At 32.8% G+C, this 21,607-nt stretch overlaps 1 protein-coding gene across 1 annotated transcript; it reads right to left on the bottom strand.

Annotated features, from left to right (window-relative positions):
* Window positions 1-15,621: 15,621 nt before the first annotated feature.
* On the bottom strand, window positions 15,622-17,568 carry LOC134727325 (uncharacterized). The gene is made up of 2 exons (XM_063591703.1): window positions 16,949-17,568; window positions 15,622-16,710 (listed from the first exon to the last, which is right to left on the bottom strand). Exon 2 carries the CDS (start codon window positions 16,681-16,683, stop codon window positions 15,622-15,624), a length of 1,062 nt encoding a protein of 353 aa, XP_063447773.1. The 5' UTR covers window positions 16,684-16,710; window positions 16,949-17,568.
* Window positions 17,569-21,607: the final 4,039 nt, after the last annotated feature.

Genomic DNA, 21,607 nt, shown 5'->3' with positions numbered 1-21,607 from the left:
ATATGTATATGTATACAATAATTGTTCTGAACACAGAAAATTCATTTTTAAGTAATCTGGCCGTTTTCAACTTTAAAATTTGTTTTTCAGCTGCATGATAAGTTGCTGTTGTAGATCAAATTGCTTTGTCTCTATACATAGGCGAATCCGGGGCCCTAGGGCCTGCCCTCTCCCCCTTTTGTGGGAAGATTGATTATACAGAATTATTGAAGCATGACTGGAGCCCCCTTAGGTCAGTCATTGTCCCATTGAAAAAAGTTCTGGATCTGAAATATAGCATATATTTCCTGATCTTTGTGACGATGAGGGGTATGACTGGATCTTAATCTTGTGTTAGCGAAGATTTTCTTTTTGATAGACAATTCAGCTATCGATGTAGCTGCTGATTTTTTTATTTTTTTTTATCGCAGTCCATATGTAGATACAATATTTTCATTGCAATAAACTTTGTTTCGGTTTATGAATCATAATAAATCGTTAGCACGTAGCTTCACTACTAAAAAACAAGGAAACTTTTCTTTTGTAAAACAATATATTTATGTTTTACATTATACCGCAGTCCCAATAGGCCACGATCACAGTCCCAATAGGCCACGATCACACTATGAAAAATGAAAACTTTGACGATTGTAGTGCGATCGTGTAGACAAGATAAAGATAAAGATATTTTATTTCCTAATCATAGGGCTCATAACAAGCATTTAATAACACAAAGTAAAAATAAAAAGCCTTTCTCTCCCACTCCCATACACTCACACATACAACTATCGTTCTGATTAAGTACAACATGTAAATGAAAAAAAAAAATGCATATATAAAAATACCAATTCAAATGATTTTTTTTATGAGGAAAGTCAGTTGCCTACATTGTATATATGGAACGAAGGATAACTCTTACTGGCCAGAAAAGAACAATTCAAGTACATGTATATATAATCATAATGTTGCAATGAACTGGTGAAGTCTATAAATATTAAATAAGTTTTATAAGTTTCAATTAAGTAAATATTTAGTTTCTCAATGTGCAGTAAGGTCGTGGTAAGATCGCTGTACCATCGTAGAAATAGCGAAAGTGCGATTCTTGTCTTGGAGACTGTGCTATTATCTTACAGCGACTTTACTACATCACTACGACCATCACGTTCTTACCGCGACACAAACACGCTTCCAATACGACTATACCACGTTTATACCACGATTTTAAAGATCAACATCTATAATGGATCTGGTGAAGGTTCGTCAAGTGTAGGAACAATAATTTGACGTGATCAGAGGTGCAGTCTTATTTTTTTATTTTTGTCTCGCCTGCTCAACCATCTTTGAAAAAGGTTTTGTTTTTCTGTTGATGTGTTTGATGGCAGTAGAGGTTGTAAACTGGTATATTTTTCAAATAAAATTTAATAAAATTTTTACTTTGATATCCTTTGATAATTCAATTTTGGATGTAACGCGTCTTCTGATTGGCTTACGTTATTTTGTTATCAGCCCATAGACATAATTAAGTCATGCGACCGTGGCGTTTTTTCGAGGTTTTATACGGTTTAAAATGGAGAATTGAATTATAAGAAATGACTGTAATATTTTTTCTGTCTATTCGAATTAACATAAACACATTGAATGTGGTCCACACTGTTAAATAACCCACCACGCGCGTTATTCAGTGTGCACCACATTTTTTATGTTATTTCTCCATAGACACTCACAGAAAAAAATATTACAGTCACTCCTTAAATAATACACTGTTTTGAGGATAAGTTATCTACGTTACTATTCTGAAGCACAAATCGGACCGCACCCTGTTTTGGTAGAGTCTTTTTTTCACTTTTGCACAACCTTATTAGTGTTCTAAAAAAATTATGAATTGTGATCATGTATGAGCTGTATCCAAATAGACTCATTCTAAAGGAGATGTAAGTATAAAGTAAAATCACAAAAATACTGAACTCCGAGACAAAAATCAAAATGGAAAAAATCAAACAATACAACATGCATCTAACGAATCGACGACAACTGTCATACTCCTGACTTGGTACAGGCATTCTGAAATGTAGAAAATGGTGGATTGAACCTGGTTTTATAGCTCTTAACCTTTCACTTGTAGCGTCAATTTCAATTATATTGACAATACTGCATGAAGAAAAATAGGGTCACAAAAACAACATGATATCAGCATCACTTTGGAGTCATACTGGAATCTCAGGATCATAACCCTTAAAACATAAATATAGAGAACATATGCATGCATGATACCATACTAGTCTAATAGCACTAAATGCTGTACAACAATAAATAAAATGAATGTTTGTATGCGTCATAGACAGACGCCCAACGACACTAAATAATAAAGGAACTTTGTCAGAAGGAAAACTCATATCTGCAGTGAAAAAGATATTACAAGAAAGATATGGAAATTTTTTTTTCATCATGTTTGACAGGTGAAAAGCAAAACAAACTACGCACATATTACAAGTTAAAAGAGGAATATAAACCTGAGACTTATACAAAGTTAAATATCCCAAAACAATATATTAGACAATTATGTAAATTAAGAATTTCTAACCACAATTTACACATTGAAAAAGGCAGATATAATAAAACGCCTTTGGATCAAAGAGTATGTAAACATTGTATGGATAACAAAATTGAAGATGAGTTTCATTTTATATGTGAATGCAACCTCTATCACGAGGAGAGAGAAAAGTTTTATGATGACATTGTTAATATTATACCATGTTTTTGCAATTTAGATAATTTTGATAAATTTAAATATTTAATGAACTGTTCGGAGACTGATGTTCTCACCAGATTTCTTATATATATAGACAAATGTATTTTGATTAGACATTCATCAGTGGGAATAATTGCATAATATTGAAGTTTGAGTTCTGTCTCTTGCTTGTTATATGTGTCAAAATTATTGGCTGTTATGTTTTATTGTTGTTTTGTTTTGTATATGTTTTTTATATGTGTTCACATGTTTCAGCGATGATCCTTTTGTACTTGATTTTAAACTGAATAAAATTAGTTAGTTAGTTAGTTTTACAAAGCCTTACGGTCACGGTAGAGATCAACATATTCTGTAGTATCCAACAACCGAATAAACATCAATCTAATTAAAATATTGATCTCTGATTACGTTATACTACATGTAGTGTAACGTAATCAGAGATCAATATTTTAATTAGATTGAATAAACATATGTCTACACCAAATTGCAATCTTTAATTGTCTCGACTCCAGAAAAACTTTAAATAAATTTACAGTGTATGTAAAGTGCGGATCCTAAAATATAATTTTTACTGTATATGCCATAAATGTCTAATGTAGAATGATAAATAAACAGACGAACTTTTTTTAATTATTGAAGAAAATGAAGAAAATTAGCTCAAATGTGTATGTTCAGAAATACATAATACTAATAAAAACAAAGTTAGGGGTGCGAGCGGGGTTTTATTGCGCCTAAAGCCATCCAGCTGTGAAATATATACCAAAATAGGTGAATATTTAGGACATTTCACGAACAGATCGTGCAGGTGCTTTATAACTAACAGGTGAGATGTTGTTGCAGTAAAAAATATTCATTTTAATACAATTATTAAAGTTGTATAACGTAGAATATGTTTTGTCATTTAGTTTCTTCATATTTTACTAAATTCCACTATGATGATTTCGTAATGCTAGTCATGTTTACTGTCGAATAATGATACTATTCTTTCATTTTCACTGTGGAGCGAATCATTAGTATTGTATATGCGGTGCATTTTAACTGTATAATTTTTTTTTTATCTATTACAGCTCATTTCTTTAAGCATGTGGAGCAAGACTTTAGTTGATTTGCTTGCTTTTTTTATTGGATAATCCAAGGATCTATACAAATCCTTGGATAATCATTATGATAACACCCAATTTTATTCAAATATTATAAATATAGGTTAAACTATGCCTATTCATATTGTTTAAAAATGTCAATCTTATTTACAAAGTTTGTATAAACAATTATACAAACAAAGCAAGCAAGCCATCCAAAGTTTTGCTTTTAGCCGACTTGCTCAAACAATAGATAAAGTAAGAGAAAGATTTGATAAAATTTAACTTACGGAGGAAAGTTTGGTTTTAAAACACTCTAATAAATTCAATAGAAATAACATTTATTTCAAATGTATTCCATTTAGTTTCTTATAAAGCGTATAGGGATCTTTATCCTTATTTTTTTTATCCATTTCCATGACACTTCACCACTTGTTACGTACATCTTGATATAGATTGCACCTTTGTTTTCCCGTTTAAAAGGTTTTACACTGGAACCCTTTATAACTTGCTGTTCGGTGTGAGCCAAGACTCCATGTTGAAGACCATATTTTGACGTATTATAATGGTCTACTTTTATAAATTGTGACTCGGATGGAGAGTTGTCTCATTATCACATACGACATCTATAGATGGCTCAAAACGAAACGAGACGGGATAAAAAGGGATAAAAAAATCTACGCTACTTTTTTAATATATTTATAATGGGCTTAATATGAGTCAAAATAGAGTAAAATAGTGGGTCACATTTGGGTATAAGCGTCACGCCGGATTGCCGATTTTTTGCAATCGTGACAGGTGATAGTCAAATGATTGTGTAGTGAAAAACGGGAAATGAAGTCTAGCGGGACACGGATAATTACAAAAAATTAGAACTGCATAGTATAAGCGGGATACGGGAATCTGACAAAACAATAAGCGGAATACGGGAATGTGCCAAAACAGTAAGCGGGATCCGGGATCAGAACCCCCCCCCCCCCCCCATGAGACCCCAGAATAAGATATTTTTGAATATTCATCCTATTGTTACAGTCATGCCTTCAATAACAAATGTATCCGATGCATGCATTTTTTTTTATATTTTTGGTCCCTTTTTCAATTTTGTGGGGTCCAAATTTATAGACAAAAGTCCTTTAATATAGATATTTGGCATTCGTTGACATGATGAATCTAACCGTGTATCTAGTTCGGGGATTTTTTGCCTAGTTGCTGAAATAGCCCACATAGAGTTCCAAAGGGTCTAAAATCAACAAACATGAATTGTAGCATGCATTTCGTGTACAATAACCCAAATGTGCATGGTCTTACCTCTGCGGTAGTATCCATTCGCGGATCTAGAATTTTTCACAAGTAGGGCCCACTGACTGCCTAAAAGGGCCCGCTGCTGTCACGCTCCAGTGATCCCCTATATAAGTTAAAATCAAGGAGAAACGTAATCTGAAGAATACAATATGACATTTTGAGAATCGCTTTTGTTACAAGTTTGAAAAGCTATATATTTGATGAGGAATGAATGAGGAGTTTGTATTTCAATTTGAAAATACATGTATCATAAATCCTACAGTCATCAACTAAGTTTTTTTGTCATTTGTTGCAAGTGCATTTATCACATAATTCTACAATAAAAATTCCTCGCATCTTTGAAAATTCTACATTAATAATGACTGCACTAACAGTGATAATTCATCGCATCTATAGTTAAAATGGATCGCTTTCAATAATCGATATGCTATATTATAATGCTTTTATAACACTTATTTGAACTTTAATGCTATGTTTGTATATTATAAAGACATATCACAATGAAAATATGTTAAAACTTAACTTAAAATCCTTTAACTTGATATTTTCAAAACGTAAACAAATACAGTTTTCCCATGATCCTTTATTCTACAATAGACATACCCGCATATAACAGTAAAAATTTGTAAGGGTTCCGCGGAACCCAGTGTCTCGCCTACTTTTGCTGTAAATCGCAGGCTCAACAAAAATGAGGAAAAAATCAATACAAATATTCTTCTTGATACTATCTTATGATTGTAAGAAGCTTCTGTCCAAGTTTGGTAAAAATCTATGATAGTTAAATGAATATAATAAATGTTTTAAAAACTTTAACTGCAGACTGTATGTAATGTTACCCCGCAGAAAAACTAAGTCCATTTAAAAGTAAAATACCGAAAAAATGGATTTATTTTTTAACAAAATTTACCTCTTGATACTATCTAATGATCATAAACAAGCCTCTGTCCAAGTTTGGTACAAACCAAGCATAGTTTAAGAAAGTTATTAAAATTCTAAAAACTTTAACCACAGAGTGAATGTAATGTTACCCCGCAGAAAAACTAAGTCCATTTAAAAGTAAAATACGGAAAAAATGGATTTAATTTTTAACAAAATTTACCTCTTGATACTATCTTAAGATCATAACCAAGCCTCTGTCCAAGTTTGGTACAAACCAAGCATAGTTTAAGAAAGTTATTAAAATTCTAAAAACTTTAACCACAGAGTGAATGTAATGTTACCCCGCAGAAAAACTAAGTCCATTTAAAAGTAAAATACAGAAAAAACAGATTTATTTTTTTACTAAATTTACCTCTGGATACTATCTTAAGATCATAACCAAGCTTCTGTCCAAGTTTGGTACAAACCAAGCATAGTTTAAGAAAGTTATTAAAATTCTAAAAACTTTAACCACAGAGTGAATGTTATGTTTCCCCGCAGAAAAAACTAAGTAAAATACAGAAAAAACTGATTTATTTTTTTACTAAATTTACCTCTGGATACTATCTTAAGATCATAACCAAGCTTCTGTCCAAGTTTGGTACAAACCAAGCATAGTTTAAGAAAGTTATTAAAATTCTAAAAACTTTAACCACAGAGTGAATGTTATGTTTCCCCGCAGAAAAAACTAAGTCCATTTATGAGTAAAATACGGAAAAAATTGAATTTTATTTTTACAAAATTTACTTCTGGATACTATCTTATGATCATAAACAAGCTTCTGGCCAAATTTGGTAGAAATACAGTACAGTTTAAGAAAGTTATTAAAATTTCAAAAACTTTAACCACAGAGTGAATATTTGTGGACGCCGCCGACGACGACGGAATGTAGGATCGCTTAGTCTCGCTTTTTCGACTAAAGTCGAAGGCTCGACAAAAATGAACTAGCTGGATTCGCACTTTATATACACTGAATTTAACAGACTAACAAAAAAAATAGATACGCAAATATATGAAAGCTCCAATTTTTTTTAAGAATACACATTAAAAATACAACTGCAGTGGAGACAAATGTAGATGTAAAGGGTTAATACCTGGATAGAAAAAACATACAGTCATAGGGTAATATGTCCCTCCTATTCATTTACACCAAATCTGGACTGAGTTTTTATCTTAAAAGCTAATTTCTATAAGTTTTACTTACATGTATAAATCCTGAAAATTTAATAGAGTAACTGAAATTTAAATGTCAATTTATCAATTACAGCAAAACAAGCATGATTTGGATTTAGATATAAACAAGGCAGAAATTACATTCAGCCCTTTAAATGAGTTTCCAAACTTTATCATTAGATATAAAGAAGCTGAAAACTGAAAAAAAAATGTTCAGTAATACATTTTTAGCTTATCAGTTCTATGTGAGCTTATGCACTTGGTGTCCGTCGTCTTTCATTGTAAACTATTTCAAAAATTGTCTCCTCTGAAACTACCAAGCCAAGTACCTTCAAACTTTATATAAATGTTTCTTAGGGTATCTAGTTGTATCCAAAGTTTTGATCCATCGATAATCATGGCTGTCGTGGCCAAATTCAAAATAGAACATATAAGTCAAATAGAGTTTTTGGCTTATCTTTCAAAAAATTAAGCTATTATATATCTCAAAAACTAAACTATAAGAGCAAATTTGATATGGGGGTAAAATTGGTCAATTGTTTCAAGATCTATCAGCTCTGAAATTTTCAGACAAATCGAACAACCCATTATTGGGTTGCTTATGGCAATCCGTTCTCGTCAAACCTATGTTTAAACCATTTTTTCGAGAAAAAATACACACTGTGATTTAAAAACCTAAAATAACACACTGAGAAATCAAAATTACACACTGAGATTTAAAAAAATAAAAAAAACACACACGGAGATTTAAAAATTACACACTGAGATTTTAAAAAGACACACTGAGATGAAATAAATTGAAAACCACACACTGAGAATTGTTAATTACACACTGAAATTTCAAAAATACACACTGAGATTAATATGCAAATTAATAGTGAATATTCATGAGATGAATATTTCAACAGATTAATATCTTGATCTCAAGAACTCTTGTCATCATATTGCTATGCGATCTCTTTAACCAACATTCGTAATAAATTTCAAGACTTAACATCGCTCATATTCACAAGTTTGTTGCCTTTAATTCAGATCATTACTAAACGAGTTATGTCCCCTAGTTGTTTTAAGCTTGTAATAGATTCAGATTAAGTATGCTATTTAGACATTTGCGCATAAAAAGTGCGCACAAATCTCAGTGTGTAATTTTCAATTCTCAGTGTGTAATTTCAAATTCTCAGTGTGTGTTTTCAGTTTATTTATTCTCAGTGCGTCTTTTTGAAATCTCAGTGTGTAATTTTCAATTCTCAGTGTGTGTTTTCAGTTTCATTTATTCTCAGTGTGTCTTTTAGAAATCTCAGTGTGTAATTTTCCATTCTTAGTAGTGTGTGATTTTCTCAGTGTGTGTTTTCCATTTTTGTAATCTCAGTACGTCTTTATGAAATCTCAAGGTGTAATTTTTAATTCTCAGTGCGTGTTTTGAAGTTTTTAAATCTCACTGTGCTTTGTTGTAATTCTCAGTGTGTTAATTTTTCGAAAAATGGTTTAAAGATAGTTTTGACGAGTCTCAGAACGGCTTGCCATAGTTGCTGCCACTAAATTGGTAGTTTTAACGAAATTTTGCAGTTTTTTGTTATTATTTTGAATGTCATTATAGATACATATAAACTACAAATAGCAATTATATTCAGCAAAGTAAGATCTTCAAAACAATTAATATGACCAAATTGTCAATTGACCCCTTTATGAGTTCTTGCCATTTAAAGACAGTTTTACACAATTTGTTCATCAAGTTTGCTTACATCTAAAAAATCTTGGACAGTTCTCCTCTGAAAAACAGATAAGTGATTCAGGCTTTTGAGAGACTCTTGTTTAGAATAAATAGAAATCTTAGTCATAAATTATATCAAGCCTAATGTTGGAGAGTGCATGGTCATTTTTTGAAAAATGCATTTCAACTTTTAAGTGCAAGTAAACTACACAGACTCTTAATTGCCTTTAATAAATAAGTTTAGAATAACTATCGATTAGTGAGAAGAAAAAAAAACGATTTAACAAATACACAATTAAAGTTAAAACAATAATGAACAATAAGTATTTACAAAAAACATTAAATTTACTAAATGCGATATTTGTTTTGTGGCTTTATGACGCATGGCCATTATGTTGACTTCAATACATGAAAGAGACTTCCAGGCATTTACATGTATCTATTTTAAAAGGCATTTTAAAACAGATTCATTGAGAATCATTTTGATAAAAGACGTACTCAGCAATTATGGATTTAGATTCATGGAATCCTTATTGCATGTTTGTTTTAGACGATAACTAATTGGATTACTAAATCATGTAAATGTAACTTTAGGAGCACACGCGAACGGAAATTCTAAAGGCAGTGGCTATTCGTCCGGCTAGCCGGACAAATAGTCATAAATGTCTATTCATCCGGCAAGCCGGACAAATAGCATTTTTACGGTTTTTCGCTATTTGTCCGGCTAAAAACATAATGATGAAGATATATATAGCTTTGTGTTTTGAATGTTTTAAATAAAGCACGAGTTGTTTAAAAAAAATTGTCTAACATCGTTTTATGAAAAAGAACTCATTCTAATTAAAAAAAACAAAAAAAAATATACATTTGATTCAGATTTTTTTATTCTAATATTCTAAATGAATTTGGGTAGGAGGGGGGATGATTCTCTCTTTTGAAGTAATGCCTATGGATTTCATGTAAGGTAAATAGTCAGGCCTATCATTGGCTTTAACTATGATTCCAAAAGATCCTGAATTTATTTTTTCTGTGAAATTTGGTTAAAGGAAGGTCCCCATATGATTATGCACGATTCTTCATTTAAATTGTTCGGCGATTTTTAATTCATGGGATATTAGAGAAAAGGGCAGGCACGTGACACCTGTCCCCAAAAGTTGGATTTTGTTTTCGATAAGATTGTTTTAGAAAAAAATGTGTATTAGATACAACAGAAAAAAAAGGGGGGTGTACCTAACTCTGGTGTCTTATTCACAGTCAAGGCATATCAGAATGTTCATATATCTCCGTTGTATTAGAACTTGAAAATAATGCATCCAAGCAAGTTTGATATAATATTTTTCATTCAAGCAAGTTTGATATAGTATTTATTTTCCGAATGCGTTTTGCCTCCATAAGGTAAATGGGGGTAAATCATCAATTTCACTTCGATTTCAGGCTTATTCCTCACAGTTAACATGTACACGCTATTGTTCTGGAATCACTCCTATAAACATTTGTTTAAAGCAATCACATTCTCTCAGGTTTTCTCTATGACATCTTTAAATATAAGTAACGATCTCCAATTCTCAAAACGTCCATTGCATACGCGCGTGTTTTCCGACACAGCGTGTGTTATCCGACACCTCATCCGGGACACTTTCCGCGTCACATGACACTTTTGTTGATATTGAAGATTTGCGAATCCGCAGACGGATGGCCAGACGAATAGATATTTTTAACTATTCGTCCGGCTAGCCGGACGAATAGACACTCCGAATTCTAAACAACTTCGTCATAGAGAATTTGCGTCTTTTTCAGCATGTATACACACATGCTGAATGTGAATGGGATATTTTTGTCTGGAGTGGGTGGGTTCGAAAATAGAAAACTTATCCATGAAATGAGGTCGAGGTCACATAATAACTATCATACGAATATTTACAACTTGCTGCAGGAATCCCACATACTCAAAAAAAGTCAGGGACAATGAACAAACAAACACTATAATAGATTAGACCGTCGCATGGTTTCCCTGTTTGAATGGCTTTACACTAGTAAATGTTGGGGCCCTTTATAGCTTGCTGTTGGGTGTGAGCCTAGGCTAATTTTTAAATACCGTAACTTGACCTAAATGGTTTACTTTTTTTAAATGTGATTTGGATGGACAGTTTGTCTCATTTGCACTCATACCACATCTTCCTTTATCAAATATCAGTGTATATAAAGTGCGAATCCAGCTAGTTCATTTTTACTGTTATATGCGGGTATGTCTATTGTAGAATAAAGGATCATGGGAAAACTGTATTTGTTTACGTTTTGAAAATATCAAGTTAAGTGATTTGAAGGAAAGTTTTAACATATTTTCATTGTGATATGTCTTTATAATATACAAACATAGCATTAAAGTTCAAATAAATGTTATAGAAGCATCATAATATAGCATATCGATTATTGAAAGCGATCCATTTTAACTATAGATGCGATGAATTATCACTGTTAGTGCAGTCATTATTAATGTAGAATTTTCAAAGATGCGAGGAATTTTTATTGTAGAATTATGTGATAAATGCAATTGCAACAAATGAAAAAACTTAGTTGATGACTTTAGGATTTATAATACATGTATTTTCAAATTGAAATACAAACTCCTCACTCATTCTTCATCAAAAATATAGCTTTTCAAACTTGAAACAAAAGCAAAATGAAAAATTCTAGATCCGCGAATGGATACTACCGCAGAGGTAAAACCATACACATTTGGGTTATTTTACACGAAATGCATGCTACAATTCATTTTTGTTGATTTTAGACCCTTTGGAACTCTATGTGGGCTATTTCAGATCCTAGGCAAAAAATCCCCAAACTAGATAGACGGTTAGATTCAGCATGTCAACGAATCCCAAATATCTATATTAAAGGACTTTTGTCTATAAATGTGGACCCCACAAAATTGGAAAAGGGACCAAAAATATAAAAAATGCATGCATCGGATACATTTGTTATTGAAGGCATGACTGTAACAATAGGATTAATATACAAAAATATCTTATTCTGGGGTCTCATTGGGGGGTTCTGATCCTGGATCCCGCTTACAGTTTTGGCAGATTCCCGTATTCCGCTTATTGTTTTGTCAGATTCCCGTATCCCGCTTATACAATGTTGTTCTCATTTTTTGTAATTATCCGTGTCCCTTTAGACTTCATTTCTTGTTTTTCACGACACAATCATTTGACTTTCACCTGTCAAGCTTGCAAAAAATCGGCAATCCGGCGTCACGCTTATACCCAAATGCGACCCACTATTTTACTCTATTCTGACTCATATTAAGTCCATTATAAATATATTAAAAAAGTAGCGTGGATTTTTTTATCCTTTCTTTATCCCGTCTCGTTTCGTTTTTGAGCCATATATAGATGTCGTACATGTATGTGACAATGAGACAACTCTCCATCTGAGTCACAATTTATAAAAGTAGACCATTATACGTCAAAATACGGTCTTCAACATGGAGTCTTGGCTCACACCGAACAGCAAGTTATAAACGGCTTCAGTGTAAAACCGTTCAAACAGGATAACAGAGGTTCAATCTATATCAAGATGTACGTAATTAGTGGTGAAGTGTCATGGAAATGGATAAAAAAAAATAAGGATAAAGATCCATATACGCTTTCAGTGGCGTAGCTTGCATACATATGCTCAGATGCTCAAGCATCCACATCATTTATAAAAATATAAATAAAGATATGTTCGCAGCAGTTCAACTCTGAGGTATCCGTATGAATCAAGGGTTAGGATATGAGGATAACATCCAATTATTTCCGATGAAGTATGCATGGTGTTTTATTAAGGACAATTTAGTTCATGTAATAAAACTAGATGAATAAATCGCAGAAAAGTCTGATTTTTTTTCGTAAAAAGATTACGTTGTCGGCTACAACAAGTGCAGAGGACAATGCACAGATCCTGGGACATGTTTCATCTGAAATTGAGCCTAGTGGAGCGATGGCTTCTACAACTGACTAACAACATAACTGACAACTAAACCACCATATCCTAATATTGTCAAGTTCCGGTGACATGGAAGACGACGTGAAAAAAAACTCATCTATAATAGAGTTTGATCATTCAATTCAAGGTTCTTTCTAGGTCCACATATTAATTTTATTTTCAATAAAAGAACAAAGTTCGTATGTCCCCTGCATTGCACATATTTTATGTAACCAAGGAACAATAACTAAAAAAAAATGATGTTTTTCCTTTTCCTTTTATTATTTTTATAGAGAAATAAAAGCTTCAGAGAAAATGCAATGGGATTACCGTTATAATTTATATTTCAAAAGGTCAAAGCTTTAATAGGACTTATTTTCGAAATTGTCATTGCTGATGATATAAAGATCTGGCAAGAATTGTACATATGAGAGTGCAAACAACACAAGACTGGATGTTTCGATGGTGTCCCCTGCGATGCGTTAATGGGATCACTTCAGTTCCCATATTCCGAAGTGCTGCTGTCATGGGGCCGATTTTTTAGAAATGCTAGGAAAAGGGATCACTTCAGTTCCTTTATAAAGAAGTGCTAGTGTGATGGGACCGTTTATGAGATGTCAAATATAAGATTGGTGGAAAACTTTTACATCAAATAAATAAATTTTGAATTACATCGAAAATTTCGAAAAAACATTAAAATTTTGTTTGAAATATGATTATATGGATTGGTGGGTATTTTCAAATTAAACAAAAATCAAACCAGTGTTAGATTCGGGGGGGGGGGGGGGGGGGGGGGTACATGTGCTTAAAAGAACAATTTTTTTTTTTAAATATGATTTTCTGCATAAAATAGTCCCAAAAAAAAAATTCTCGCTCCGCTCTGCGAAGGCATGCACATCAGTTAAACCCTGGCTACGCCACTGGCTTTATAAGAAACTAAATGGAATACATTTGAAATAAATGTTATTTCTAGTAAATTTATTAGAGTGTTTTAAAACCAAACTTTCCTCCGTAAGTTAAATTTTATCAAATCTTTCTCTTACTTTATCTATTATTTGAGCAAGTCGGCTAAATTAGGGCTTTACAGCTAATTTCCTAATGCATGTAAAGCAAAACTTTGGTTGGCTTGCTTACTTTGTTTGTTTAATTGTTTATACAAACTTTGTAAATAAGATTGACACTTTTAAACAATATGAATAGGCAAAGTTTAACCTGTATTAATATTATTATTATTATTATTATTATTATTACAATTTTTCTATAGCGCTAAATCTAAAACAATATTACTCAAAGCGCTTTACATCACATGTTAAACGAAATATACACACAGACAGTGATAAAAATATAAAACATGAACACACAAAATAAATATTTGAATTAAATTGGGTGTTATCATAATGATTATCCAATAAAAGAAAAGCAAGCAAGTCAACTAAAGTCTTGCTCTACATGCTTAAAGAAATGAGCTGTTATAGATGGAAAAAAAAAATGATTATACAGTGAAAATGCACCGCATATACAATAATAATGATTCGCTCCACAGTGAAAATGAAAGAATAGTATCATTATTCGACAGTAAACATGAATAGCATTACGAAATCATCATAGTGGAATTTAGTTAAATATGAAGAAACTGAATGACAAAACATATTCTACGTTATACAACTTTATTAATTGTATTAAAATGAATACTTTTTACTGCAACAACATCTTACCTGTTAGTTATAAAGCACCTGCACGATCTGTTCGTGAAATGTCCTAAATATTCACCTATTTTGGTATATATTTCACAGATGGATGGCTTTAGGCGCGATAAAACCCCGCTCGCATCTGTTTCTTTGTTTTATTAGTATTATGTATTTCTGAACATAAACATTTTAACTAATTTTCTTCATTTTCTTCAAAAATTAAAAAAAGTTCGTCTGTTTATTTATCATTCTACATTAGACATTTATGGCATATACAGTAAAAATGATATTTTAGGATCCGCACTTTACATACACTGAAATATGACAAACCGTTGGTTTTCCCGTTTGCACCTATAATGGTTTACTATTATGAATTGTTTCTTAAATGTTAAGGTGTCATAGTTGCACTCATATCACATCTTCCTATATCTATAAACCTCGGAACACAGGGTCTTCTATCTCTGATATAAAGCTTTACAGAATTATAGTTAACACCGTCGACATCGCCAACGTCGATTGATTAGAAGCCTTGTCGTGCTTCAGCAAAAGAAAAATATATATTTGAAATTAGTCCGAGATTAATCTGACGTCCGACGGCTGTTTTGCCAGACAAGCTTAGTCCCACGGCCCCAGCTTGTCTGGCAAAACAGCCGTCGGACGTCAGGGTAATCTCGGACTAATTTCAAATATGTATTTTTTCTTTTGCTGAAGCACGACAAGTCCCACGGCCCCAGCTTGTCTGGCAAAACAGCCGTCGGACGTCAGGGTAATCTCGGACTAATTTCAAATATGTATTTTTCTTTTGCTGAAGCACGACAAGTCCCACGGCCCCAGCTTGTCTGGCAAAACAGCCGTCAGACGTCAGAGTAATCTCGGACTAATTTGAAATAAGAATAGAAACGTTTCGATCATTGGATTGGAAAACAATAAGATATCAAAAGGGCAGCAACCTACCGATATATCATAAAGAGTCTTGGGGTAAATTTAAGTTCAAAAGCTCAAAGTATCTATGTTCATATAAATTAGATAAATTAACAAAAACAAAGCACGTCATTTTTATTTTCTTTTACAAGGAAACTGTTGCCATATTTCCCGTCTGAATTGCCTACTCATGGCTATATAAATAACAACATTGTGTAAATAAGAGCTGGCTGTGAAAAGCTCACAGAATGTCTGCCCTGTTCGTGACAATAACCAAATATCATCACGTGACTTACCATAAACCATTTCCAAAGTAAGATATATACAGTTTGGAATTTCTCCTGTTAAAATACTAAACATAACTAAAGCTAATAATATTGTTTTCTTTCTATGAGACGTCAGCATTGTTTCAACTCTACGAGATTGCAACTTAAATATTTTTGTATTACGTACAGTGAGAAGACAGAATCCCATACAAAATGTAATTGTAATGCTTGGGATAATATGGAGAAAAATTATTCGCCAGAAAAGAAAAACCTGTAATATTTTTCCTGACAGCATTATTGAAGAAACGCATACAGCTGTATAATCTGTTACGTCAGAGAAAGTTTCCTCCGATAACGTTTTATTATTTAATGCTGAGCAACTCCCTTCCTCAATATCAAAGTCAGTGAAACTTCTATTATACCATATAGAACCGTTTCCAAACGAATCCATATTTGAGAATGTAACTTTACGTAATGTATGCAGTCCATATATATTTGGACTCATAAATCCTATTGGAAGTATAAAGCTGATAGTTATCAACCCAATCTGTAGTTTCTTGTTACATATTCGCCGGCCTCTAAAAGGGAATGCACAAACTACAAAACGCTGCAACGCTAAACTCATGGTCACTAGTACCGAAATCGAATGAAACAAGCCGGATAGTACATGACTCAGCTGGTAAACTGGACAAAACGAACCATTATTCCATTCGTTGCTGGTAAATCCAGTTAATGCATGTGTTGTCGCACAGACAATAGATAGTACGTCGCAAATAGCCAACAGAGAAAGGCACATTGTCACCGCTGAACGGTTCGAAGGTTTTATCCATATTATTAGCACGACGGTGTCAAAAAGTAGCACTACAATCGTAAACATGATATAACGGATAACTTGTGGTAAACCTGGTACAGAGACATCCGAACACAACATTGTGTGTTATGTATCCTTAACAGAGGTCTAAAAATAAAAATATGCAATACTAGTTTATGATTAACCATGGTAATAATAATTATTTGCTTTTAAAAAAAAGGTAGTGAAATTTTCAATTTTATACAACATCTACTTAATTTATGTTCACAAACGTTTTCTTAGTTCTGCATAGAAAAAAAGTTTTACTAATTAAAAATAATACTATTATATATAAAAAGCATATTTAATATTTTCAGCGAAATAATATGTCTAATTTTAAACTTACAAAATACCCAGGACTTGTTTCTCCTATATATATCGTGTTTCCTCGGCGTGACAACTAACGTTTCAGACTGAAACTTCGATCATTGCCTGTCTGGTAGATAGATCCACCCTCTCTTAGTGACTCCAAATGGGATTTAATTTTCCTGAACACTCACAACATAAACTGATATACTTTCATGAAAACACTGGCAGATAAAGTTCAGACTTTATAGATTAAATCAATGATTAAATCTCATTGAAAAATAATATCCAACTCTGTATATTCAAATTTGTGCGTTTTGTATGCATATCTGAGAACAATGTTTTATAACGCATTCAAATTATCTAAGATTGTTGCTTTTCGATATGTTTTCTATTTGCCTAATCTTTCTAAATGATGAATCTCAAGCAATCTCTACAATTTCAATATAGTTATTGCAAAAATCCATTAGAACACTCTGTGAATACTTCTAAATGTGTCAACAGCCATCCGCATCTCATCAATTAGTTGTCGTTAATTACTCAGAAAATGCTCATAGTTTGTACAATTTAACAATATCCACTTACTAACACTCTAACGGCACGTTTAGAGTATTAAAAATGAAAACATTAATTAATATGAAGGAATTGTACTTTTAACATGTATATATAGAGAATAGGTTAGAAAGTTTATCGATTGTAAATCGTCATTATCAGATTTTAATTTGAAATATTAATTGTACAACTTGTACCTGATATTCTAGAGGGTACGTTTCTATAGATACAAACGTACAAATATTGTTATCATTCACATCCATCTTGTAACAGCAGCAGACACTGGACGCATGTTACATATGTAAAGGTAAACAATTGATGAGATCTTTACCAAGAAATAAGCCATGATTGTCAGTCTGTACCTGGATAAATAGCACGTGAAAACTTCATGATCAAAGTAGTATTATAAGTAAATATTGTTATATTCTGGACATGGTAAAGGCATTTCCTTTAAGTAGAAAATTGTTGATTATTTTATTGATTAAACATCTATTGTAGCTAGCTATATCTCTCACTTGAATGACAGTCGCATTGTTACGCTCGGAGCTAAAAAATTGAAATAATAAATAGTTTTATAGAAACTGGGGTTATAACCAATAGGACTTTATATAACAATTAACTAATCTTGTTAATGTACTTAATGTTTGGAACCTATTTTAGTTAGAAAAACTACACACTACAAAGAGTATGTTTAAATCACAATTACCGAAACATTATGTTGTTGTTACTCTCATATAGTAAAATATAGTTATCCAAACACAAATATCTTTGAGTCCTAGTCCAGGGTTCTCGAAAACATTCTGATCTCTAAAACCTTAAAAAGTTAGTAAAATTCACATCCACGTGTCAATCTTGAAGGCCACACGAAAAGCTATTATCCACATGACTAATATCCACATGACAAGCTATTATACACATGACAAGCTACTATCCACATGACAAGCTATTATCCAAATGATAAGCTTTTATAAACATGACAAGTTACGATCCACATGGCAAACAACTACATTCACAAGACAAGCTCCTATCCACATGACAAGCTCCTATCCATATGATAAGCTCCTATCTATAGGACAATCCCTTATATACATGACAAGCTCATATCCATTCCACGTGTCAAGTTCTATATAACTGTATACAAAAAGCTTACTAAAACACTAATCACATGAAATTTTCATAATTGCAAAAGGAAAAGCACACACTGACTACATGACATGTTCGAATAAACCACACGATATGTTCTGATTAACCACATGACAGGTTCTGATTAACCACATGACAGGTTCTAATAAACCACATGGCAGGTTCTAATAAACCACATGGCAGGTCCTGAAAAACCACATGACAGGTTCTGATAAACCACATGACAGGTTCTGATTAACCACATGACAGGTTCTGATTAACCACATGACAGGTTCTGATTAACCACATGGCAGGTTTTAATAAACCACATGACAGGTTCTGACCTCACGACAGTTTCTGATAAACCACATGACAGGTTCTGATAAACCACACGATAGATTCTGATTTACCACATCAAATATTTCAGCTAACCACATAACAGATTATAACTTACCGTATAACAGGTTTCTACTAATCAATTTAAAGATGTCCTTCAAATAACATGAAAGCTTTCTTTATCAACCACTTGACAAGTTCTAACTAACCACATGACAGCTTCTAACTTACCACACGACATGTTTTAACGAACCAAGTGACATGTTCCAACTAACCACATGACAGGTACTAATTAACCACACGTCAGGTTCTTACTAACTTCACGTCAGGTTCTAACTTACCACATGATAGGTTCTGGCTAACCACATGACAGGTTCTATCTAACCACACGCCAGGTTCTAACTAACCACATGACAGGTTCTAACTAACCACACGTCAGGTTCTAACTAACCAAACACCAGGTTCTAACTGAACACACCTCATGTTCTAACTTACCACATGACATGTTCTTACTAACCACATGACAGGTTCTAACTAACCACACGTAAGGTTCTTACTAACCACATGTCAGGTTCTGGCTAACCACATAACAGGTTCTAACAAACCACATTTCAGGATCGTTACTAACCACATGACAGGTTCTAACTAACCACACGTCAGGTTCTTACTAACCACATGTCAGGTTCTAACCACATAACAGGTTCTAACAAACCATGTGTCAGGTTCTTTACTTACCACATGACAGGTTCTAACTAACCACATGACATGTTATATATAACAACACGTCTTGTTTTTACTAACCACTTGACAGCTTATATATAACCGCACTTCAGGTTCTAACTAACCACATGTCAGGTTCTAACTGACCACATAACAGGTTCTAACTTAGCACATAACAGTTTCAAAATAAACATAAATCATGTTATAACGAGCAAAATGCCAGGTTCTTTATAATTACATATCATTTTCTAATTTTTCACTTCAAAGATTATACATGACAGATTCTAACTTACCAGATAACAGGTTTCTACTAATCACTATACTGGTAGGTTTTTAAAAAAAACATAAAGGTTTTAATTTTCAAAGTAACATGTTCCATCTAACCAAAAAGCAGGTTTTAGATGACTATATGACAGGTTCCAATTAACTACCTGCGGGGTTCAAACTGACCATAGAACAGGCTACAACAAACCACATAATAGATTAAGTTGACCACATGACAGGTTCTAACCTAATTAACAGGTTCTAACTAATCACAAAACAGGTTAATACTGACAGGTTTAAACCACATGACAGGTTCTAACTGACAACAGTAGAAGTTATATAACAAACCACATAACATATTCTAAGTAGCTACATGACAGAATCTCAAGGTCTATTGAACACTTCCAAACAGCATTTTCACCATAAAATATATCTATACACCAAATATAGTTGACCTATTGAATTTTGCATATAGTATCCGATAAACTGATAAAACCATAAAAACTTTACACTGAGAAATGAACAATGAAAATGATAATGAGGTCATATGAAACCTGTCTGACAGATATGTAAACCCTACAATCATTCCATACACCAAGTTAAGTGAACCTATTGCTCAAAGTATCTTAGAATAGACCAAACTACAATGTTTTAATATTTTTATTATGCCCCACCTACGATAGTAGAGGGGCATTATGTTTTCTGGTCTGTGCCTCCGTTCGTCCGTTTTTCCGTTCGTTCGTCCATTCTTCCGTTCGTTCGTCCCACTTCAGGTTAAAGTTTTTGGTCGAGGTAGTTTTTGATGAAGTTGAAGTCCAATCAATTTGAAACTTAGTACACATGTTCTCTATGACATGATCTTTCTAATTTTAATGTCAAATTATAGTATTGACCCCAATTTCATGGTCCACTGAACAAAGAAAAAGTTAGTGTGAAGCTCAGGTTAAAGTTTTTGGTCAAGGTAGTTTTTGATAAAGTTCAAGTCCAATAAACTTGAAACTTAGTACACATATTAACTATGATATGATCTTTCTAATTTTAATGCCAAATTAAAGTATTGACCCCAATTTCATGGTCCAGTGAACCTGTAAAATGATAGTGCGAGTGGGGCATACGTGTACTATGGACACATTCTTGTTTGCTCTAAGAAATAAGGTCAAAGTCTAATAAAACCTGCCACACAGATATGTACCTCTTGCAATATACATCATGACATGCATCATATACTGTTACAGCTGATCTATTGCTTATAGTATCAGAGAAACTGACCAGAGCACCTAGATATAAATTTGACCAATGAACCAGGAAAATGAAGCAAAGGTCAGTATAAACAGCTGCGCCATGAGTGCATGATACGCCTGTCGCCTTGTGTAGAATTTTAATGCAAAATCATAAATAGTTTCTGAGAAAGTTTTAAGCAATATCCATATATTGTTTTTGAGATACGGCGGTTCATGTGAAACCCCTCCTGGTTTTTTTTTTACAAAAAACTAAATATCACTAAATTAAAATTTTGAATGAAAACCAAAAAGTATACAGATCTTTAGATAAATATAACAAAGGAGTGTGTAAAGTTTTAAGCAATAATCCTAAATTATTTTTGAGATACGGGGCGACAAGTAAAAAAAAACTCCATTGTTTTTACAAAATACTCAATTACTCAAAAATAAAATTTTGAATCTTCATCAAAAAGTATATAGATCTT

Source organism: Mytilus trossulus, chromosome 8, assembly GCF_036588685.1.
Source record: "Mytilus trossulus isolate FHL-02 chromosome 8, PNRI_Mtr1.1.1.hap1, whole genome shotgun sequence".
Lineage (NCBI taxonomy): Eukaryota > Metazoa > Mollusca > Bivalvia > Mytilida > Mytilidae > Mytilus > Mytilus trossulus.
This window is presented reverse-complemented; position numbering and strand designations above follow the sequence as displayed.

What these genes read in the sequence shown, in the direction of transcription:
- LOC134727325 (XM_063591703.1), bottom strand. Translation starts at nt 16,683, where the DNA reads ATGTTGTGTTCGGATGTCTCTGTACCAGGTTTACCACAAGTTATCCGT.